The following is a 24851-nucleotide window of genomic DNA, read 5'->3' on the forward strand; positions in this document are numbered from 1 at the left end:
AAATAAAAATTATATCAAATAATTTGACACAAATTTTTAAATCAAAATAAATTATAATTATTCTTAAAAGAAAAATGCTTGGGAGCACTAATTAGTGCTCCCACTAATTAGGTGGCAGTAGGTCCCGCCATTAATGATGTGATATTTTGGTCTTAGAGTTGTGTTTTTTTTTTTTTTTTTTTTACTTTTTTAATGCATTAGTACTATTAGTGTTGATGTTTTTAGTGGGATGAATCATTGTTGTTCTTAAAAATAGTAACAAGCCGGCCAAACATATTTGGCGCGTGGAATTAACAACCGTACAGTTTCAAAGGCTTGGAAGCATTTGGATTTTGGATTCAGATAAAGAGTTGGTTGGGGATGTGGGTTGGGTTTTTGGGTTTTTAAGTTTTTGGTTATTTTAATTTGGGATTAAAATATTTTGTTTAGGATAATTTTTTTTTATATTTTTTGAACTTTTATCAGAGAAAAAGTGGAATAATTATGAGTTGAATGTAATATTTTATTTTATTTAATAAGGGTAAATTACAAATACACTTTCTGAGATTTGAATAAAATACGAATCGCCCCCTGTGATTTTGGAGATTACATTCCATCATGAGGTTTCTAATTTCATAATAAATCGTCTCTTTTATTAATAAATTATCAATTTCATAACAGTTTTTAATTATGTTAGAAATATATTTCAATTAATAATTTAAGTAATTTTATTATTGTATAAGAAATCAATTATGAATTTTATTTTTTTGGTTAATTCTATTAAAAAAAAATACTAACAATGAGATTTTATAATTTTTCAAATCACAATAAACAAATTTATACTTTAAACAAATCTCAAAAAATATATTTACAATTTACCCTTAATTAAAATAGTTAATTTTATCCTCTACGATTATTTTAGCCCAAATGAATATCCAAACGGAGCCAAAACAGCCTCACCGTAGGCTCAGTACGTGTTCCATTCTTCTTCAAACAAATCCAAAGATAGATCGATCTTTTTCTCTTTCGTATCATTAGGAAAATTAGCAATGGTGGTTACGTAGTTTCTACCAAAAACAGAAATCGAAAGTATGTCACGTACTCTGCAATTTAGCTACCCCGCATTTTCTCTTGAATTCTCGAGAAAGTTGAGGAGATCCAAAGTTGGGCGTCTTCAGCTTCTCTGCTCTACTGAGCCATCCAATGGAGACTCGGAAGATTCTGGAAATAGAAGGTATCTTATCTGTCTGTATTGAAAAGTTCTGTTTGGTTGCTCAGAAAATGTAGGAAAACGAAAGAGAAATCTAATTCAAGTCATAACAATTTCATTTGTATGTACATGACTCTAATTAAAGCAAAGGGAACTCCATAAAGCTCAAAATTTTATTTTGCATTTCCTATTATCCCCTTTTATTTTAATTAATTATTCTCATATAATTATTTCTATTTGTAGAGGGCAGGTTGAACCAAATTTGATATTATTGGAAAGACATGGGAATGGCACTTCAAAGAGGTAGTTAGTTTGCATTTTTCTCTTCCTTTGTTGCTCATTCTGTCTTAAAAAAGTCAAATCTATATTTCACATTGAAAGCAACAATAGATACTTGTGAAATGCTATCCATATGGTACTTCACTGAAGTTTCTAATCATTTCAGCTTCCATGAAGCACTATCCATACTCCTGTGTTTATTTTTTATTTTTTGAGTTGTTTCTTTTGATTTGTGCTGACAGGTATGTCTTAGACAATGACTTGCAAGTAAGAACTTTTCTTAATGAACATGGGTTCGAAAAAATAGAAACCAAAGGGTTACAAGGCTCAAAATTTTCCAATGTGCAACTGTCTTGGCTGCCAGATGCTATCAAAGATTTTATCCTACCTACAGGGTTCCCAGGTGACAAAAAGATAACTTTATTTTTCTTGTTTTTTCAGTGAAGTGGATTAATTTGTAATTCGTGGCACAGGGACAACATATACAGAAGTTTTTAAGCTCGATACTCAAATGCCTATTCCGAGTTATATCCAACATATAAAAATAATAATAACCAAACCAAACCAAACCAAACCAAGCCAAGCCAAGCCAAACTTTAAGTCTCGTCAAATGGAATCGGCTACACGAATTCTTCTTCTCCACTCGACTTTATCGAACACTATTTCATTAGTCAAATTCAGGATGTTTATATCTCTATTTACTACACTAACCCACGTCAATATAAGTCTGTCCCTTCTCCTAATCTTTTCATTTACCATCACTGTATCGCATCTCTTCGCTACAGCCTTTGTTGGCCTGCATTGTATATGACCAAATCATCTCAATCTATTCTCTCTTTAACTTATCTTCTATTGATACTACTCCTACCCATTCTCGAATATACTCATTCCTGACTCTATCCTTTCTAGTCTTACCACACATCCACCTTAACATCCTCATCTCAGCAACACTCATCTTATTTACATATTGTTTCTTAGGTGTGTAACATTTCAACTAATGAAACATCGTTGGTCTAATAACTGTTCTATAAAACTTCTCTTTTAGTCTAGTGGGTACTCGTTTATCACATAGTACCCCAGACGCTCCTCCACTTAAGCCACCCCGCCTTAATTCTATGAATCACATCCGCTCCAATCTCCCTAGCCGTTGTGATAATCGATCCTAAATATGAAAATGTTCACTCTTAGGTTATAATAATAATAAATAATAATAATAAAAACTATGCTATCAAATTTAATGTACTTTCCATCTAGCAAATTCAAATATAATGGAGGATGGTAAACATATCGTACCACATTTGGATTGGAGTATGGTGACTAAGACTGATTGCTGACCTCATAGAGTTGTCCTGAATTTGAAATTTTGGACAAATTAATTTCCAGCACTCTTTTCTACCCATAGACCTCCCTATGCTGAGGGGATGTTTTCATGGATGACAAGGGTTTGTAGGAAGTAGGAACCAAGTCTGGTCAGAGGATTTGATTGTTGAGGTCATTTTGTTTGTTATGTTGTGACTTTTGTGATAGTTTTGTTTATTTTCAGGGTGATACATTCTTCTCAATCCTTTTTCAAATCTGATGCAGGGTCAGTTTCAGATGATTACTTGGAATACATGTTGTTGCAGTTCCCTACCAATGTTACTGGATGGATCTGTCATACTTTGGTCACTTCAAGTCTCTTAAAGGCATGTCAATCTAACCCAGGCCGTTAATTCCAATTGGGTATGTGAATTTGGAATTAATAACCTCTTAACTGTTGTTAAATTTGCCAACCGGTCCAAATTTTATCTTGTAGAAGATTTTGTTCACCATAATTTTGTATAGTTATGAATACTAGTCACTTCTACAGTATTTTTTTATTTTATGAGATATCATATTCATATGTTCATTCAAACATTTAGAAACATTATGTTTGCTTTTTCTATGTATTGACCATTGACATCCCCAAGTTTCAACATCTTTGATTTGCCACTACTAACATATGTGATAACTTGATGAGAAATTATGTGTCGAATTTTTTTTGTTATTTATCAAAAAAAAAAAAAAAATTATGTGTCGAATTTTTTTTGTTGTTTTTCTCTTTGTTCTATGAATCATGCTGTGGTCAAACATTCAAAGCTGAGGAGCTATTTTAACTTTTCTTTGCTTGATATTTCTTACATTAGTATAGTCAGCCACTTCATGTCCATGTCATGCAAGTTTATCAAATTGGACTCTTTTCTTTTTTTTTAATGGTTTTTTATTTTCCTGCTGTTAACTTCTAGAGATGAGTTGTACTCCTGGTATATCTTGAACTAAGTATAATGCACTAACACTGCAGGCTGTTGGTGTGGGTTCTTTCTCCGGAACTACTGCTGCTGCTTCTGCTGCTGCCATCAGGTATTTTGAATTTTCTTGGCTGTATAGTTTGTTCTATGTTCCCTTTGAATGTTCCCTTGCAATTTATTCTTTATATAAGGAAATTGAAGAGAAAGCATGTGGTTTGGCCGTAAAATTATACGAAGAAAAGATCTTGATGAGTTATCTTCCTTGTTCTAATCGTCACATGCACATATGCTGTATATTTAGAAGGAAAGGGAGCCACTGTGTTAATCTTCGAAAGTAGTCTGAAATTGGATTGAAGCATTGGCTATTGCACGTTATGCAGATGGGTATCGAAGGATGGCATTGGTGCTGTTGGGCGCTTATTCATTGGTCTGGCAATTGTCAATTAAGCTAAGGGAAAGAAATGGGTATGGCAACTGTTTCCAGTAACCATGGCTATCTTTTTCAGGTGGGCGATTTGGCAATCTTTTTGATGATGACCCAAAACAATGGCGCATGTATGCAGACTTCATTGGCAGTGCAGCAAGGTTGCTCTAATAAGCTTTTGGTTTGGGGTGAACCAAGTTATTTGAATTGCTATTAATTGAAGCTATTAATTTTGTCAATCTATTATGCAGCATCTTTGATCTCAGTACACTGTTTTATCCTGCCTATTTCCTGCCACTGGCATCTCTTGGAAATCTTACCAAGGTATTTATTATAAGTTTTTGGCTATACCTCCATTCATCATTCCTGATTTAAGAATTTATTAGTTTAAGGTGCTCCATATATATATCGTTTTACCCATACTACGTACTTTCTCATTGCTTAAATGGATTGATTGGAGGTGTATCTGCTATATATCCATTTATGCCTCTTGCTCTTCTTCTTCTTCTTCTTCTTCTTCTTTTTTTTTTTTTTTTTGTTTGTTTGTTTGTTTGTTGTGTGTGGTGGGAATAGAACATTTTCTTATTCTTTTACAATATTTGACTAGAATTTAGTATAGGTTTGTAGCTTCTTTTTTTTTTTGTGTGTGTGTGTCTCTAAGTGGATATTAGCTGATGTATCAAACTCTTCAGTGTTTTACTACTCATTGATAATTTGAACAGGCCGTGGGACGGGGACTAAGAGATCCATCACTTCGTGTGATTCAAAACCATTTTGCAATCTCAGGAAATCTGGGAGAAGTATCAGCAAAGGTAAATTATTATACTTATTTCTACCATGCTTTTATATTTTTGTAGTATAATAATTCTAGGAATTTGAAATGTCGTGATATGGTGTGGAGTGGCAAGTGTTATTTGTCTCCAAGCTCCAGCCTGTGGCCTGGATTTGAGTTAGAGAAATCAACCTCTCCACAAAAAAGTGGGTGTAAGCTGCCTATTACCTACCTACTACCTATCCTAGGTCTTGTTGTAAGTGGGAGCCTTGTCCATTGGATATGACCTTTGTTCTTTTAATTCAAGGAATTTCACTACTTGAGTGAATTAAGAAGCAAGAAACATTACCAATTGTTAATTTCAACATGCAAGTTAGTAAATCTGATAGCAGTGTATATTATACACAGCTCTGTAGATCCCCTTTGTGGAGTGGTTGCTCTCAATTAGAAAACTTTGGTCTAATAACACAAACCCCCAAAATAGTACCATTACTTAGCTTTCTACAGAGTAGCATGTTGGTTCTTTCTTTCAGTTTTGTTGGAAATAGATAACAACATATATCAACTTTATAGGAATTGATGTTATGATCTTTGTAGTTTTTTTGTAATAAAAAATTAAAAATTCAATATTTTTAATTACTCATTGACTGGCTTACAGAAGAAAAACCCTGGCTTTGTCCCTTTGTAGGTAAAGTATATAAGAGCTTTGTCTTAAATGCTTGCTTTCCTAAATCTATTTGGTCAAATGGTTTAGGAGGAGGTGTGGGAAGTGGCTGCTCAGATGGTTGGTCTTGCTCTGGGCATATTGGTCCTGGTATGTTATCTATTTTGTCAAGATGGTTTCAATATTCTCTCGTCTCCACAAAGAATTCTACCTGAAATCAAATTAATTCAGAGGATAAATATAACTTTGGAAATATAAATGCAGTCTACACCTGGCCTCTCAACGTCATATCTACTGTTAGAATTGACATGGATGACCATGCGGCTTCTGCACCTTTGGTTTCGTTATCAATCTCTTTCAGTTCTTCAGTTTAACAGTGTAAGACGTCTGATACGGCATCCTCCCCCTCCCTCTTTATTTATTTATTTTATCTTATTGGCCTCCAGCTTTAAATCATATTTAAGTTGGGGGTGCTAGGAGGCTACTCTTTATATTTAGAGCACACAGGATTGGTTTTGGACCTTTGGTGCTCTTCATTAATTGCTTTCAATCCCCTGGAATCAATCTTCTCTACGGAGCCAAGCTGGTGAAGAAAATATCAGATAAAGGGAAAACAACAACTTTTGTAAACTCTGACTTGTCACGTGGCCATATTTTAACTTGCAACTTTTCTGACAGATAAATCTCAAGCGTGCTCGTATACTGGCAAAAGAGCATGTCTTACACACCACTGTACCTGGTATGTATTACTATTGTCCCCATGTCATTTAGTAATCTATTTAATGACAATGAGGAAATTTCTTATTGTGCTGAATCAGGATGTGTTGATTGCAATAAAATGGAAAATATATTTTTATGGGAAAGATTTTTAAAACCGCGGATCGTCTTTGCGGTGTCCTTGGAAGAGATGTTTGGTGGAGAGATATCTGTTTCCATGGTATTTCCTCTCTCTTTTTTGCTGTTGTTTTCTAAAAAAATGTGATATAGCCTTCTGAAGTTTGTAAGTGGTTTTGTTTCTTCAATTAAAATTTCCGCTTAAACTTGATCTGGACTCACTGATTGATGTTTAGGGCCATTTAAATTTGAAATTATCATTGCGTTCATTAGATACATTACAAATTAATCCCATCAAACGTGGTGTTGGGGGCTAAAAATTGTCCTTGCTTGTTCCTAGGTCTTTTATTTCATTTTTTTAATTGTCATCTTATTTAAAGGTTGTATATTAACCTCTATTTGATGAATAAAGGTTTGTGCTTACAACATTAGAAAGAACTATGTTTTTAAGAAGTTCGTTTTGAGTCATGTATTAAAATCTGAAATTCTTCCAAAAGAGCATTCGGAGCTTGCTTAACCACAAATTAACATAGTCATGGAACTCCACGAATAAAATACCTGTTGTATATAGGTCTAGAGGTTTACATTTTGTTGTGTAGCATATAGCTTACATTCTAGGATATATCTACACCTTTTATGCGTACACGCATAATATATATGCCAATTAATTGAAGGATGATGAACCTTTGTATAGATACTAGAAGGCTGACATTTCTTTGAAGGTGCCATATCATATTTGTGTTGGACATAACATGACACGTGTTGAATACACATGCAAATATGTCCAATTATTTTTCGATTTTGTGAGAACTAGACACACTTCGGACACTTGGGCGATACGTGCCCATCTCTTAAACACATTTTAACAATAACAAGTTCGAATAAAATAACTTGGGAGCCATTGATTATAATCAAAATAATGAGAATTTTATAGCTATTATTCCCTCATTTATGGTTTTTTTTATTATTTTATTTTGGGAATCCAAAAACATGGAATTTCATTTGGGAATAGAATTTTTTAAATAGATATTTGGATTTTCTGTTCACACTTCTTTTCTAATAAATAGAAAGTAAAATCTAATTTCTTATCATTTTCATATAATAAGATACAAATATATTCATAAATTTGAATTGAAGTTACTATTTTCATGGATAAGCTGCCATGTTCATGTCCTAATTTTGTGAAAATTGTCATGTTGGTGTGTCTACATTATGTCATATCAATATCCCACGTCTGTGACTGTGCTTAGTATAGATATAAAAGCTTTTGAGAGTGTTGTTTGTGTGCTATATCTCATTTATCAATTTCTTGAGAGCTAGTCTTATGAAGTGAAGTACCTTTTAGGCCAACAGGAAATGGGCTCTTAATTTTTATCTAATTTGAGCAGGCAAAGATGCTTCTGAGACTATATGCAAAGGAAAAATACATACTCATGGTGAATAAACAGCAACAAATAGATTTCGAGGTCTTTGTTACTTTCAAGGTATGCACTCAGAACTTGAGGACATACCAAATTGAATACTAGTATCTTTGTACTCAAACCTTAAAACACACCACAGGTGGGAGCTACAAATCTATCGGTTTTGCGAAGCATATGGCAGACTTACTGGCTCCATCAGAATTGGCATAGCGACACTGATTTCTGCAATCAGCTTGAGCACAGCTTAATGGAATTGGAAGATAGGTTTCAGAATTTCATGGAACAGTTGGAAGGAGCAGGGTGGGATACAGATCAAATAAGCCTGAAGGTCCCCAAGGAACTTTCCATTGAAGAAATTGGTGCCGTCTGATTGATGTCTGATTGAAATTTGTGGTTGTTATGATCTCATACAGCCTTCTTGTGACTCAAGAATAGTGTACTATGAAGCAAAACAATGCAGTTCACTGGGCATTATGGATGCTTCTGAGATTGGAAGGTGAGCTGTTCCATATGCCAGTGGTCCACACCGGTGGCTGACCATTGCTGGTGGAGGGAGGTACACTGTTGAAAAGTGGATTTGATTAGTCATTTCAAAGAAACTACATTTGAATTGTTGGCTTAACTCTAATAGAACTTTTTGAAACTACATTCCATTAAGCTTCATGTATTTTCCACAAATTTCTAATATAACTTTTTTTTTTTTGAATTCATTCTCTGCGTGTTTGTGTGTGTTTTTTTACCCGTTTTAAGGAATGTTCTATCTACAGACAGAAAATAGAGAAAAGAACATGTCTATTGAAAGATTATTGAAACAGCCATCGGAACATTATTGAAAGATATGGGGTCTGGGAATTACTCAGCATCAGGGTGGATGCAAAGTTGAGTTGACAAGGACTTCAAGGTTGTCTCTGTGTTCAATTGACAGGTTAGCAAAGGAAAATGAAAATAGAAACTGTTTTCTTTTTCTTGACGTGTTTTCATTTGTTGTAGAAAATAGAAATCCCACCAAAAGTGTAAGCGCTTTTTCTCAAATCTTATTCGGTAAAAAGTACAAAATTGTCCATAAAAATGTTCAAATTATTTTTGTTCATAAACTTTCATATAAATTGAACAATTTATGGAAAGAGTAAATTCTTTCTATTTTTTTCTCTTCCTTTAATTATTTTCGAGAAACATTTTGTTGTATCGGAATGGGATTTTTTTTTTATTGCACCCATTTCATCTCCATTTTGACTTGGCAGTAGTTTTACCCAAGTTTATAGGCTGACCAGCTTCTTGAAACAATTCCCAATAGCACTGGACTTCTTTCCAATGGGTATAGACTACAACATTGACTCCTCTCACATTCAATCACAATATAAAGATTAGCAGTCACTGTGTTGGAACCCCATAATAGACCAACAATTCTTCTAAATATCACCCTAACACTTTCTTTTGCTACTTGTTAGCAGATATTTTAATAATATAATATGTTATTGGTTTGATTTGTTTTCTTTTCCTCAAAGTTAATCCTTTTCTTGGTAACAAAGAATCCTTCAAGTCGTCTTCTCAAATCTTCCAAGAAAATTGCCCACTAATTTCCTTTCCTATTCTTATCCACCAAGTCTTCCAAGTCTTTGCCTAGTCCAGTCTTCTTCTAAGTCTTCCAAGAGTCAAGTCTTATCCTCCAAGCTACTTCCAAGGAGCTTCCAAGCAACTTCCAAGAATCCTCCTACAAGAAACTTGTCCACTAAGCTTTCATCTCCTATAAATTGATCTAACTTCTTATTTTGGAGTAGAGAAGAAGTTTTTGTTGCTTTGTTATGCTTTGTGTGAGATTATCAGGCAAATAAAAAAGGGTATATGTGATAAAGTTTTGGGTTCAACCAATTGTGCAGTGTTGGTTAACCATATGACTAAGTTGGGCTGTTGTATCCTGGGGGGGACAAGTCAAGATTTTTTCTGCTGCACCGGTGTGAGGCTTTGCCTAACTGCAGAGGACTTGAATCTCCTTAAAAATAGCGAATTTCCTGCGCCTCAGCCCTTACAATGGTTATTGTAATTTTTATTATTTGTATTTTCTGGTGTTTTATTTGTAATTATCACCAACAATTTTAAGGAGATTCAAATAGCAAAAATTCATGGAGCCAGTACTGGAGAAGCCCAACGAGAATACCAGCGATCTCAGCAAGCCCTTCCAGTTCAAGGGAGCCCATTTCAAGAGATGGAAAGGCAATGTGCTTTTCTAACTCAGTCTTCTCAAGGTGGCCTATATCTTGACCGAGAAAAATCTGAACAAAGTCCCCACTGAAGAGATGACCGACGAGGAGTATGCCGCTCATCTTGAAAAAATCGAGAAATACAACGCAGATGAGTATGAATGTCGGTATTATCTTTTGAATTGCCTTTCAGATCAATTTTATGATTATTATGATATTACTTACGCCACTGCTAAGAAAATTTGGAAAGCCTTGCAGAACAAATATAACACTGAAGAGGCAGACGCTAAAAAATATGCTGCAAGCCGTTTTTTCCGCTATCAAATGATAGATGGAAAATCAGTGGTGGAGCAAGTTCAAGATTTTCAGATGCTAGTGGCTAAAGTTAGATCCGAAGGCATCAAAATTGGAGACAATCTTGTTGTAGCGGGTATTGTTGACAAACTTCCATCATCTTGGAAGGAGTTCTAGAAGTCAATGCGTCACAAGCAAAAGGAGACATCCTTGAAGACTCTGATCACATGGATTCAGGTAGAGGAGAAAGCACGAGGACAAGATGCGCTTATGACACAAGAGCATTCCACTGCAAAGGTAAAATTAACTTTTGAAAATACTTTACTTAAACGTCGATTTCATAAAAATAGTCAGTTGAAGCCAGTTAAGAAAATTTGAAAAAATACTAGAAGGCTACAAAATAAAAATTACTCGAGGCAAAAGAAATGGAACCAAGAACCCCCTTCACAAGATCTGACAAATGTGACGTGTTTTGTGTGTGGCAAAAGTGGGCATATTGCTCGAACTTGCAAATTTTGAAAACAACAATCTCGACCACATGCTAATGTTACCGAGTAACCATTTGTGGCTATGATCACATATTTTTTTATGGTTCAATCTGTGGAAGGGTGGTGGGCAGACTCTGGTGCTAATAGGCATGTCTGCTATGATAAAGATTGGTTCAAAAATTTCACTCATTTTAATGAAAGGACTGATATGCTTGGTGACTCCAGTTTGACCAAGGTGCTCGGGTGTGGGGATGTTGAGCTGAATTTTACCTTTAGACTTATGCTTGTTTTAAAAGATGTGTTGTACGCACCGTCCATGAGGAAAAATTTGATGTCGAGTTATTTGCTCAACAAAGCTAGTTTCAAGCAGACTATTGAATCTGACCAATATATAATCACTAAAAAAGGCATATTTGTAGAGAAAGGGTATGCCTGTGATGGAATGTTTAAATTAAATGTTGAGAATAAGAAAGTACATGTTTCTGTTTACATGCTCGTCTGTGTCATATTAATAGCCGATATGTGGGAGTCATGAGTAGTTTAGGATTAATTTCCAGACTAACAAATAAGTTTGAGAAATGTGAAGTTTGCAGTCAAGCAAAAATAACTAAAAGGCCTCATAAAAGTATGGTGAGAAATACTGAATTGTTAGAATTAATTCGCACTAATTTATGTGAATTTGAAGGAATTTTAACACGTGGTGGAAATAGATATTTTATCACTTTTATTGATGATTTTTCAAAATATACTTATGTATACTTGTTGAAAAATAAAGGTGATGCTTTTGAAAAATTTAAAGAATTCATTCTTGAAGTCGAAAATCAATTCGGTAAAAAGATTAAAAGATATAGAAGTGATAGAAGCCGGGAGTATGAATCTTTTAGATTCAACTCGTTTGCTCAGTGTTTGGGAATAATCCATGAAACTACTCCACCATATTCACCTGCATCTAATAGTGTAACAGAAAGGAAAAATAGAACTTTAACTGATTTAACAAATGCTATGCTAATTGAAGCAGGTGCTCTTTCAAATTTGTGGGGAGAAGCAATTTTAACTGCATGTTATGTTATGAATAGAGTGCCACATAAAAAAACAAAAGTTACACATTTTGAGTTGTGGAAAGGGCATAAGCCAAATTTGAGATATTTGAGGGTTTGGGGTTGTCTAGCTCTTGTTAGACTTGTGGATCCTAAAATACCTAAATTAAGTGTGAAAGCTGCCAATTGTGCTTTTCTTGGATATGCAATGAATAGTACAGTCTATAGATTTTTTGATATGGAAAACAAAATAATTTTTGAATCGGGTGATGCAATTTTTCATGAAGAAAAATTTCCTTTTAAATCTAAAAATGGTGGGGGTCAAAATTATCAAGAAAATATTTTATTTGAAACCGGTTCCTCTACTCTTCCTTTACAAAACCAAGATACTGTAGTTTTTGAACCTAGAAGGAGTAAAAGAGCCAGATTAGAAAAAGATTTTGCCCTTGATTATCATGTTTTTAATGTGGAGGAAACTCCATTAACTTTACAAGAAGCGTTGGCATCTCCTGACTCTTTTTTTGGAACGAGACTGTAAATAATGAGATGGAATCATTATTATTCAATAAAACCTGGGTATTAGTAGATTTACCACCAAGTTGTAAAACTATTGGCTGTAAATTGGTTTTGAGAAAAAAACTTAAACCGGATGAAACTATTGATAAATATAAAGCAAGGCTTGTTGCAAAAGGTTTTAAACAACAAGCAGTTTTGACTTTTTTGATACATTTTCTCCGATTACTAGAGTCACATCCATTAGATTATTAATTGTAGTGGCTGCAATTCATGATCTAAAAATTCATCAAATGGATGTTAAAACAGCCTTTTTAAATGGAGACTTGAGTGAAGAAATCTATATGAATCAACCTGAGGGTTTTGTGGAACCCGGTCAAGAAAGCAAAGTGTGCAAGCTAGTTAAATCCCTATATGGCTTAAAATAGGCCCCTTAAACAGTAGCATGAGAAATTTGATTCATGCATGATTAAGAATGGCTATAAAACGAATGAATGTGATAAATGCATCTACTATAAATCTGAAGAAAATTCACATGTCATTATTAGCCTCTATGTGGATGATTTACTTATATTTGGCTATAATTTGCATATCATCGTGGAAACTAAAAATATGCTTAGTAGCCATTTTGATATGAAAGATCTTCGTGAGGCTAAATATATTTTGGGAATAAAAATTACCAAAACTTGTGATGATATATTTCTTGATCAGTCGCATTATGTTGAGAAAATTTTGAGAAAATATAATTTTTATAAGTACAAGCATGTTCTTACTCCTTTTGATCCTCATGTGCATTTATTTCCTATTGAAAATGATGAGGATGTAATTGATCAAAAGGAATATGCTAGTATGATTGGTAGCTTGCGTTATACGACTAACTGTACCAGACCTGACATTGCCTATACAGTTGGAGTACTTAGCAGGTTTACTAGCAAGCCTAGCAATGATCACTGGCTAGCCATTGAGCGGATTATGAAATATTTATCTAGTACCATAAAATATGGCTTGTTTTATAATAAGTATCCTACAATACTTGAAGGCTACAGTGATGCCGATTGGAATATCTTGTCAGGTGATTCATTATCAACCACTGGTTACTTATTTACATTGGGAGGTGGTGCTATAAGTTGGAAATCGAAAAAACAAACCATTATTGCTAATTCAACAATGGCGGCTGAGCTTATTGCTTGAGCTATAGCTAGTGAAGAAGCAAATTGCTTGAGAGATTTGTTAAATGAAATTTCTTGTTGGGAAAAACCAATTCCACCTATATTGATTCATTGTGATAACACTGCAGCAATTGGTCAAGTTAATAACCGTTATTATAACGGTAAATCCAGACCTATCAGAAAAAAACACAGTACTGTGAGATCTTATATGAATAATGACATCATAAATGTGGATTATATTAAATCTGGTGATAATCTTACAGATCCATTAACTAAGGCCTTAGCAAGAGATCTGGAATACATCGAGGGGAATGGCGTTGAAGCCCATTGAATATAGCAGGAGCTATGTATGAGGATACTCAACCTAGGGACCAGAGATCCTATAACTGGGTTCAATGAGAAAAACGATCATATGATGGCCGTGAGAAATGCACTAAATTACTTGTTATCCATCCCTATAATGTAAGTGCCTTTATCTTGTAACGTTGTAGAGGTTGAATTATTAAAAAATTCTTAATGAATTTCTATAGCTCTTATTGAGTGGGGTGTCATAGGTACAGGAGTACCCTTGACAGAATTTACCTATATGAGTGTGGTAGTGGGGTCGTTACCTATGAGATTTGGGCTAATTCTCAAATACACTCATGAATCTTGGGATCGCACAAGGCCGTAACGTGCTGGCTTTTAAAGCTTATGTGAACACCTGGAATATTATGTGTGTGCAATAATTATTTATTTTCCTTAAGTAGTCATAGTTCAATGCTGAGCATACTATTGGCTGTAGAATAGATATTATTGTTTCACTAATGGATGTTCAATACAGAGCACACCTACCATGATGCATAATATCCTTATTTGCCTAATAATCTCAGATTTTGTTACCTATAATATTAAAATAGGTGGGAGAATATTAGCAGATATTTTAATATTATAATGTGTTATTGGTTTGATTTGTTTTCTTTTCTTCAAAGTTAATCATTTTCTTGGTGACCAAGAATCCTTCAAGTCTTCTTCTCAAGTCTTCCAAGGAAATTGCCCACTAATTTCATTTCCTATTCTTATCCACCAAGTCTTCCAAGTCTTTGCCTAGTCAAGTCTTCTTCTAAGTCTTCCAAGAGTCAAGTCTTATCCTCCAAGCTACTTCCAATGAGCCTCCAAGCAACTTCCAAGAATCCTCTTCCAAGAAACTTGTCCACCAAGCTTTCATCTCCTATAAATTGATCTAACTTCTTATCTTGGAGTAGAGAAGAAGTTTTTGTTGCTTTGTTATGTTTTGTGTGAGATTATCAGGCAAATAAAAAATGGTGTATGTGATAAAGTTTTAGGTTCAACCAATTGTGCAATATTGGTTAACCATACGACTTAGTTGGGCTGTTGTATCCTCGGGGGGACAAGTCAAGGTTTTTTCTGCTACACCGGTGTGAGGCTTTGCCTAACCGCAGAGGGCTTGAATCTCCTTAAAGAGAGCGAATTTCCCGCGCCTCAGCTCTTACAATAGTTATTGTAATTTTTATTATTTGTATTTTCTGATGTTTTATTTGTAATTATCACCAACACTACTTTTGCTACATATGTAGAAAGTGTAAATAAAAGACACACGGGATGTAAGACCCACAACCTCTTGTGTGTGTTTTTTTTTTTTTTTTTTTTTTGTGTTCTAAACTTTTTCAGTTTATACATGATTTTGATCTGCTCCTTCCCTCTTTCTAGGGTTTGGAGTGTCAATTGTGATCGTTAGTTGGGCTAATTTCAAGCCCACCAAAATGATTTGAATTGTTCATCTTTTAGAATATAACCGAGCAAATCATTTATAAAAAAATCAAATTGATCAAATATCATCCGCCACATCTTCAGATTATAAATGTGATCCGATTATATAATTATCGATGTTTAATTAATTTAATAATTTACATAAATGGCATGCTTAACATGTCTTACAAAATGATCGAATCATTTCACTAAATCCGGGGTAGGTCCCATAGAAAGGCTCACAATGACTTGCACCTAGGGATGTAATAATGGCCCAGCCCAGCCCATCCGATCCGAGCTCAAGCTCAGACTGGCCCAAGCGGGCCTTGCGGGCTCCTGCTTTTTTAGCAAGTCGGTCTGGGCCGACCCATGGTCCAAAAAGTGGGGCCCAGGCCCAATCATAGTAGGGCCTGGGCTCAAGCTGGGCCTAGTCGGGCTTTTTTTTATTGAAAAAATGAACGATAAATATATTATCTATGTAGATTATTTATTTGGGATAAAAAAAATGAAAGAAAAATTATACTAGAGTATTTTAGTTAAGATTAATGAAATATTTTGTTTGGTTATGTTTCATGGTGATATTTAAATTTAATTATATATGATTTATGTTTTTTTATTTATGAACTTATAACTAAAAAAGTATGTAATTATGCAATTTTTTTCTTTCGAAATGAATAATTTTATATATATAAAAATGAAACTTTCAATATTACAATATTAAATTAATTATATAACATTTATTAAATGAATAATTTTTATTTCAAAATGAAATAAAATATTACAAAAATTTATATCATTAAATAAAATAGGTGTAGATTATTGATGATGGTAAAGTAATTGCATAACTATAGGTCAAGTACACCCCAACTAGGTTGGCACTTACTAGTCTACTAATCATTTGCATTATACTCCACCTCAATAATCTAATACAAAAAAAAAAAAGTAAAAAATAAATTGTTGATCAATCATTGGAGGAGACAGACATTTCAATCACGTTGTCCAAGGATATGTCGTCTAAATCATTTTGAATTTGCTCATTTTCACTATAATTTTATCTTATCGTAAGCGTATGAATATGATTTCTGGATATCATAAGTGCCTCAACCATTTAGGGTGAACGCCTGCTGTGATAATCGCTCAACAACCGTCCACTTGCACTAAAAGCTATTTTTGAATCAATTGTAAAAATAGAAACGGTTAGTATATCACGAGCCATCTGTGAAATCACATGTTACATATTTTTATTTTGTTTCCACCATTCCAAAATGTCAAAATCATCGAAATCATCCACTGACGAACTTTCCAAATAACGTTGTAGTTCAGAATTACTTACGCTTGTATATTGAGACATTCGTCTACTTTTTATTGCTAAAAAGACATTTAATCTCCTGCCTTGAGATGAGACTGCTAGTGTAGTGTATGTAGGTGTATTTCTAGATGCAGTTGCACTATATTCTTCAAATAATTTGTTGCATGTTTGCATAATAGGGATAAATTGTGTTTGATCAACAAAAATACATTCTAAAAATTCTTATAAACCAATTTCTTTACACCTAAGATCAATTATTATGGCTAAATCTAAAAGATGAGGCAAATGATCAAAATATTTATTAAATTTTTCTTTCATTGAAATAATAATTGTTACATAATATTCATTACTCATATATTTTATGAAAACTTTAATTATTTCTGTTATCATATGTCAAACAAATGGTAAAGTAAGAGTATATATATATATATATAAGAATATAAATTTGTTGAACTATCAAAAACTTTAAAAAAAATCTTTATATAAGGCTACTTGGCGACAATTAAATTCTGTGAGAGTCAGCACTCCTCCTATTGATGTTGTTGCAAAAAATAAATCCATTGCTCTTCTTTGTTTACAAACTCTTTTTAACATATTATACGTTGAATTTTTTAAATGACATATTATCTCGTTGACAATTTTTTCTATATTCTGAAATTCGATTAGTAGAAGACATAATAGTAACAACTGCATTTTTTATTACAAGTACAGAAGTCTCGTATATATACATAGCTTCTTCAACAATAAAGTTTAAAATATGGGCACAACAACGAACATGAAATAAACCATCATCAGCAAGTAATTATAAAGTTGATTTTAAATGGGCTACAGTTTGATTATAATATGCTGCATTATCTAAACTAATCGTAAATATTTTATTTTATAAAGCCCACTCATGTAATACATTTCTTATTTCTACACCAAGCGAATGACTAGTGTATAGAAGTTCAACTAATTTAAATGAAACAATTCTTTTATTTAATTTCCAATCATTATCAATAAAATATGTACTGATACATTAGTATTCTAAATCATTATTTGACCACAGATCAAATGTTAAACAAATTCTTCCATTCAATTTTTTAAAGACATCAAATAATTCACTTTTAACGTCCTCAAATTTCTTTAAAATCCTGTTTCTAATAGTATTTCTTGAAAAAACTTTGATATTGCGGTGCAAAACTTTCGTAAATCATTTTTGGTAAAATCAAAACATTCACTTGTAATAAAATGTTGCTCTTTTTTAATAATATAATTAACTATAGAATTTTGTGCACGTATAGGATCATATGAAAATGTTTATAAATTACCAGTTGATGAAGCCCCTAATTGCATTTGACTTCTAATATCAGATTGTTGACTTTGTAAATATTTGTTAACACACCTTTTTAGATGACTAGTACTCCCTGCAAATGCAGCACTAAGTAAATGTGCACAATATTTACATTTTGCTTTAAATGTAATTGTACCATCAGGATTATTTACATATATATTTTTTTCAAAATGTTCCCAAACATTACTAGTTGTGCCCTTAGATAATGATCTAACTGTTGGAAGAGGGATATTAGAAGAATCATCAACAGATTCATGTTGTGTACTATGTGTATCAACATCGACATAAATATTAGGAATATTATGATGCATAGTAATGAGTAAAATAATATATAAGAACTAACAATTAATTTAAATAATGTGTAAATACAATGAATAAAAAATAATAATTAATGAAAAAAATAAGTAGCTAATAAATTTAATTAAACTAATTAATGTTACCGACTAGTAAATGCGATACAAAAATTAGCTTCTTCTGATAAAAGTTTCTTGTTGTACAATTGCAATTGCCATTTAGGGATGACACTTCAAAATTAATTGAGAGTTGAAAGAGATTGAGAAAGTTTAAGAGAGAGAATTATTTGTGAAATTTATTTTGAAAAAGGGGAGGATATTTATAATAGTTTGAAAGGTTGAAGTAAATTTATGATATATATATATATATATATATTACTGTTGTATTCAACGGTAATATAACCATTCAAATATTTTTTTTTATTATTATTATAAAGTTTGCAGAGGTACTGTTGTATTCAACAGTAATATGACCATTCAAATATTTTTTTTTTATTATTTTTTTAAAGTCTGCAGAGGTGCATATATATATATATATATATATTCATTGCAACTTGATGTGAGTGAAAAGTGAGTGATGCATAGCATAGTGGGTAGGCGAGGGGCACAGCAGAGCAGTCTAACAGACAAAGATGTAGAATTTTTGTTTTTGTTTTTGTTTTTTTTTCCCATTCAATTGCAACTTGAAGTTGATGTGAGTGAAAGAGTGAGTGATGTGTAGGAGTATAAAAATGGCCCGTGGTCTAAGGTGGGCTCGGCTCGTTTAGGCTCATTTAAGCTCGGGCCCGAGCCCGAGACCCTGGGCTTGGACCTAGATCATCATTTTGAAGCCTGGTTCGGCCCGCTTGGCCCAACCCATGGCTTAGCCCATCGGCCCATTTAAGGTTCACTCAAGGCTCGACTCAAGACTCGACTCGATCGAGGCCCAGTATCTTTTTTAATGAAAAATAATAAAATTTTAATAGAAAAATAAATAAATAAATAAATAAAACAAAAAAAAAATGTTCAGGTTCGCCCTAAGTCCCGGCCCGCCCAAGGCCCGAATACCCCTTGGGCATGGGCATGGGCATGGGCATGGGCCTAATTTTCTAGCTTGTGGGTTGGGTTGGGCTGGGCCGGCTCGAATTTTGGCCGGAGCTCGCGAGACCCGACATGGGCCAAGCCAAATTTACACCCCTAGTGATGTGATGATGCATGCAAGGGAGGTAAGCAGGGTGGGGGATAGGTGGGTGGGGGCACCAGTCTAGAATTATTATTATTATTTTTTTTTTAATTCATCGTAAGAAAATGACTGTTGTGTTATGTTGTGTTGTGTGTGTTTTTTTTTTTTTTTTGCAAGATCAAGTTTTATTTTATTTTTTTAATTATTTAATCATTGCAAGTTGTCTTTGTTTTATTTTTTATTTTTTATTTTTGAAATTTGACCGTTGGCAAAGAGGGCTGGGTGGGCCGAGCCAAGCCGCTGATAGGGCTCAATTTTTTTTTTGGGCCGAGCTTGACTTTAAATGGAAGGCCCAAATCCAGGCCCATGGTATTGGGCTGGGCTCAGGGCTCGGCCCAAAACGAGTTGGGCTCAGGGCCCGAGCCAAAATGAGCCAAGCCTCAAGCGTGGCTCAGACCATTTTTACGCCCTAATTGCACCCCAAATTCATCCTCCTTTGATTATAAAATGTAAAAATAGAGACTTTGGCATCTTTGTTTAACACACGCTTAAGCAAATGGTAGCGTCCCACTTTTAAAATGATGCCAAATGTTTCATTTTTATTTTAATTGAGGTTGGTTTCAAGAGGTTGGCACGTCATTATCATATGGTAACCAATCATTTATTTAAAGTCTTTTTGATTATTGAATCTTTTTTTCTTATTTTTTAGTGGATTAAGGAGGTAACCTTGCTGTTGTCTTTGAGTATAAGCCCTCTATTTCTCCATCGTTTTATCTTTTATTTTTTAAATCTTCTTTAGGAAAAAAAAATAAATAAAATTTGAACAAACACCTCTAGTGTATTTACGGACCGATTTGATTTGGTTCTAAAATAAGCTAGTCCCTATAATTTTAACAATTTAGAAATAAACCAAACTATAGGACATTAAGTTGGCTAAATATATTAGATTGGGATGATTGAAGTTGAAATTTTATGTTCATAACATTTTTCATCAACTGAATGTTTGAATTCCAACAAGAAAATCCTCATCGAACAAGATTTTTATTTTTTATTTTTTTAAGCATAATCTAAACCACATGACTACATAGGTATGAGTACTAGATCCCCATTGATTATTTTAAGCAAGGGACAATGTAATATTATTAAAGTAGAGACTAAAAACAAGACTATGGTTAAAGTATAATTTACTTTGATCAAGTTGTAATAATAGGCTTATCCATAAGAACCAAATTTGTCATTACAATAATCATTATAAGCTAATTAAAGGTCAAGATTAGGTCAAGACAAATCAGAAGTTGTGCGGGCGTGAAAGAATATAACAATATTCATTTTAAACTTGTTAAAAGAATATAACAATATTCATTTTAAACTTTGTAGGAGAGGGTTCAAGAAAGGAATTGGAAAATTCGAAGATCTTCAAAGATCCTTGAAGAACAACTTCAAATTCTCTAGAATATGATGAGAGGCTTAGATTCTTCAATAATCTCAACTTAGGAACACAAGGGTTCAAGAAAGGAATTGGAAAATTCGAAGATCTTCAAAGATCCTTGAAGAACAACTTCAAATTCTCTAGAATATGATGAGAGGCTTAGATTCTTCAATAATCTCAACTTAGGAACACAACAACAAAGGAGATGATGGAGATAAGAGATTGGGTGAAGAAGAAGGCAAAATGGTTAGAGAATAGAATAATGGCAAGGCTCTCCCATTGATCTCCCATTTTCACTCTCAAGGTTGATAATGGAGAAGGGAAATTAGTTCTTTCCCAAGAGTTAAAAAATCTCCAAAATCCATCCCTTGTAAAGCTATGGGTGGGTGCTATTTATAGGCACCTCATGATGTAGGATGGAGCCCATGTGCAAGGCACATGGGGGATATTTTCTCTAACCACCTTGTCCGAGGGGGTGACCTCTCCGAGGAGGTGACTTCTCCGAGGAGGTGACTTCTCCGAGGAGGTGACCTCTCCGAGGAAGTGACTTCTCCGAGGAGGTGACCTCTCCGAGGAGGTGACTTCTCCGAGGATGAGAAAACCCCGAAGAGGAGATCAATCCCTCGGCGAACCCTTCTTCTTAGCCACACCTAACCAATGATCCCCAATCATCCCAAAGGGTCAGGGGTAGTCCCAGAGGACGGCCTGCCGCAAAATATTGCCGAGTCTCATAGACCCCCCGGGGTCGTGCCACCTCGACCCGGGTATAGGCTAGTTTAACCGAAGAGTGAATTTGTCTCCACTCACCGTCCTCGGGATCGGGTCCTTTGTTCGAACTCCATTACGCCCATGGTTCTGGTGCGTAGATCCCGGAAAGCTCCGAGCCCGCAAGTGTTCTGGGACTCATTAACGGAGCGACTTCTGGATTGCGTCTGAATCCGTTCGAAGCCAAGTGTTTCGGACCTCTAGGTTCGTGGATCCGAACCCTTTCGAGTCCGAGTGCCTCGGATCTCTAGGCGTTCTTAATACCCTTTCGAGTCCGGACTTGAGTAAGTCTCTAGGTTCGTGGATCCGAACCCTTTCGAGGCTTAGAGCGATTCAATCCGTTTGATGGCGATAAATCTGGGCCCACCGATTCTTGGACTTGCGATAAATTCGGGCCCACTAATCTTGGGCTATTGGGCCTAAATAATTTAGTGGGCTCAAATTAGCCCCTCTTACATTTGCCCCTTGCGTGTATGAGAAATTTTAAATTTCTCAGACATGCATACTGTCATTTCTTCGACCCTGTTTCGCATCACGTTCCCCAAAAAAAAAATGTTTTGTCACGACAGAGCCTATGGATAAAGTTGATGACGCACTTCAATTTACAGAAAAAATTGACAAGCAAAAATTTTTTTTTTTTTTTTTTTTTTTTTTTTTTTTTTTGATGTATATATTTTTTAACCAAAGAATAAAGAAGCATTTTTTTTTTTTTTTCGTTGTTTGCAAACAACACAGCAGATCAATTACCTATATATACATTATTAGAATATACTAATAGAATATTCAAAGATAATGCTCCCTTTTTTTTTTTAATTAAAGAAAGGCTCAAAAACCCTAATGCATAGCTTCTTATTATTTTATTTTTTGTTGTGCAGCTGTTGCGGCGCTCTTCCTCTCTAAACTAAGAGACCAGACCCAGATCGGCATCTTCTTCAACAAAGTTCTGCTTCTGCAATTCCGGAGGACCATCGCTGTTTGTTCACTACCCACTGTTGTAATCGGAAACAATGGTTCTAGAGATCTTTCTCGCTGCCTTCGTCCAGGTGCTGTTTGAGAAGCTGTCCTCTCTTGCGTCCTCCAAATTACCCGCCTTTGAAGATATTATTACCAATTGGACCGAAATGATGGGCGAAATTCAAGCTGTTCTGATTGACGCGGAGGAGAAGCAACTGACAGATCGAGCCGTGCGCCTATGGCTTGACGATCTCCAGGATCTGATATATGATTTGGATGATGTCGTGGATGAGTTCGCTACCGAAGCTTGGCCACAGAGTCTCAAGTCAAAGCTGCCCCAAGCTAGTTCCAGCAAGGTATGGAATCCCGTCCCTAATTTCAAGCCAAAAGATGTTAAGTTTAATTTCAAAATGAGGTCCTATATTGACGAGATCACTATCAGATTGCACAATAGTTTAGAACAATGTTCAAAACTTGGTTTGGTAAAGATTGTTGGAACCACATCTGTTAACACTTGGCAAAGACCACACTCTACATCTTTGTTATATGAACCTTGCGTTTATGGCCGAGAACATGATCAGAGTAAGATAATTGAGTTGCTTGTAAGGGGGAATGAATCAATTCGCAACAATGTTGATGTAATTCCCATTGTGGGTATGGGTGGGATTGGTAAGACCACCCTTGTTCAGATGATATACAATGATAAAACCGTGAATGAACATTTTGATCTGAAAGCCTTGGTTTGTGTGTCCGATGAGTTCGATGTTGTGATGATAATAAAAGCAATTATCAAGTCAGTGACTTCCCAGACATGTAATTTTAAGAACTTAGATGATGTTCAAGTTCAACTAAAGCAGATTTTGGCTAGAAAGAAGTTCTTAATTGTTTTAGATGATGTTTGGAACAAAAAATACAGTGATTGGAATGTTCTGAAGAGCCTTTTCAATGATGGAGCCCCAGGGAGTAAAGTTGTGGTGACAACTCTGGCCTTCGACAGCCGAGCTCAACCACTGTTGGCCTCTCTGCTGCAACTTCGCCATTGATCCCGACTGCCCAGAGCCGACCACACCGTTGCCCATTCAACGTGACGCGTGTGGTTGCCAACTCCTCTGCGACACCACTGTTGCCTCCGGCTTCGGATTGTCCGACATTGACCACACACGTCCGCCCACTCAACGCGACGTGTGTGGTCTTGCCTAGCACTGCACAGCTTGTCGTTGGCCTCGAGTGTGCTTGTTTCATATCTACAGCCCGTGCTTGTGCGTCTCACACTTGCGGCCTTGCCACTGCCTCTAGCCAATGCCGATCATGCCGCCCTCTCAACGCGGCATCGGTCATCGGCCCATCCTCTTTGTGTTGCTATTTCAGATTGACAAGTGCTCGCTGAAACCCTCTTCTCATTCTTCTTATATTTTTGGATCTGTGGGTAAGCTTCTGAAATTCCTCTGCCTCAGGTTTGTAAATATAAGCTCAAAATCTTCTTCTCTTGATTTTTTTTTTTTTTTTTTTTTTTGACGCTTGCAGAACTTGATTTATACACTGAGAATTTGCAATTTCAGCTTGAGGTAGATAATACAGGATTTGTATAATTTTAATTTTATATTTCGATCCCAGATCTGGATTCTGAACTCCTATTGTTGAACTTGTTCTAAAATAGAAACAAGGCTTGAAGCACTTTTGGTTGACTCAAAATCTGATGTTGCTAAAATCACAATATTGCATGTTTGAATATTGTAATTCCGGAAATTGAAACTTTGCTGAGAAGCTTGGTTTGAATGTAGACAAAATGACACTTTGCTCTGTTGAAGAGAAAGGAACAAATGTGCCGTTGTTGTTGATGATATCCACATTGATATTGCTATTTGTTGAACCTGAAGAATACCCGAGAAAAAGAATTGTTGATGACTTCTGGGGTTGAATCTGTTGATAAACCCATCATGTAAATCTAATTATAAAAAAATGACTGATTGTTGCAACCCCGAGAATATTAGATATCATGCTCGACCTCCTGATGTAGAATTCATCGTAGGACTTGTTGATATGATGAAATACTTCGTTGAATAATAAAGATGATATATTGTTGTTTGTTTAACTTGTGGATGCTTGGGAAATACATAGCTGATGCCAAAATTTTGTGTGACCGTTGTAGCTTTATGTTGGCTTGAGAGGAATCGGCTCGGAGAGACAAAAACTTGATTGTTGCATTTTCATAAACTTGCTCAGAGTAATAAAATTGTTGTAACTTAAATAGATCATTATTATTTGTTGATATTGCCTCATTCTGATAATGCCTGAATCAGGATATGAA

At 34.8% G+C, this 24851-nt stretch overlaps 2 protein-coding genes across 6 annotated transcripts; both read left to right on the plus strand.

Moving 5' to 3' along the window:
• The first annotated feature begins 925 nt into the window (after positions 1 to 925).
• RUS5 (root UVB sensitive protein (Protein of unknown function, DUF647)) lies at positions 926 to 8560 on the plus strand. 4 transcript variants are annotated; one of them, XM_028216335.2, is made up of 15 exons: positions 926 to 1213; positions 1433 to 1492; positions 1711 to 1871; positions 3053 to 3153; positions 3789 to 3847; positions 4116 to 4162; positions 4242 to 4320; positions 4411 to 4483; positions 4882 to 4971; positions 5686 to 5745; positions 5860 to 5973; positions 6274 to 6334; positions 6414 to 6532; positions 7818 to 7913; positions 7990 to 8560. In XM_028216335.2, the coding sequence occupies exons 1-15, from the start codon at positions 1071 to 1073 to the stop codon at positions 8218 to 8220; spliced, it is 1494 nt and encodes a 497-aa protein (XP_028072136.2). In that variant the 5' UTR covers positions 926 to 1070; the 3' UTR covers positions 8221 to 8560. The 4 variants fall into 4 exon arrangements, with proteins under 4 accessions (XP_028072136.2, XP_082747380.1, XP_028072137.2 ...); XM_082891254.1 differs by having other exon boundaries at positions 7818 to 7865; XM_028216336.2 differs by having other exon boundaries at positions 981 to 1213; positions 1833 to 1871.
• Positions 8561 to 9727: 1167 nt separating this feature from the next.
• On the plus strand, positions 9728 to 15163 carry LOC114274417 (retrovirus-related Pol polyprotein from transposon TNT 1-94). 2 transcript variants are annotated; one of them, XR_014341929.1, is made up of 3 exons: positions 9728 to 10211; positions 10307 to 10639; positions 13813 to 15163. XR_014341929.1 is itself a non-coding variant. In XM_082891255.1 (2 exons), exon 2 carries the CDS (start codon positions 11362 to 11364, stop codon positions 12403 to 12405), a length of 1044 nt encoding a protein of 347 aa, XP_082747381.1. In that variant the 5' UTR covers positions 9728 to 10211; positions 10307 to 11361; the 3' UTR covers positions 12406 to 12546. The 2 variants fall into 2 exon arrangements, 1 of the variants encoding a protein (XP_082747381.1); XM_082891255.1 differs by lacking the exon at positions 13813 to 15163 and having other exon boundaries at positions 10307 to 12546.
• Positions 15164 to 24851: the final 9688 nt, after the last annotated feature.

This window comes from Camellia sinensis, chromosome 10 (genome assembly GCF_055761805.1).
Source record: "Camellia sinensis isolate YWXY chromosome 10, ASM5576180v1, whole genome shotgun sequence".
NCBI classification, from domain to species: Eukaryota; Viridiplantae; Streptophyta; class Magnoliopsida; order Ericales; family Theaceae; genus Camellia; species Camellia sinensis.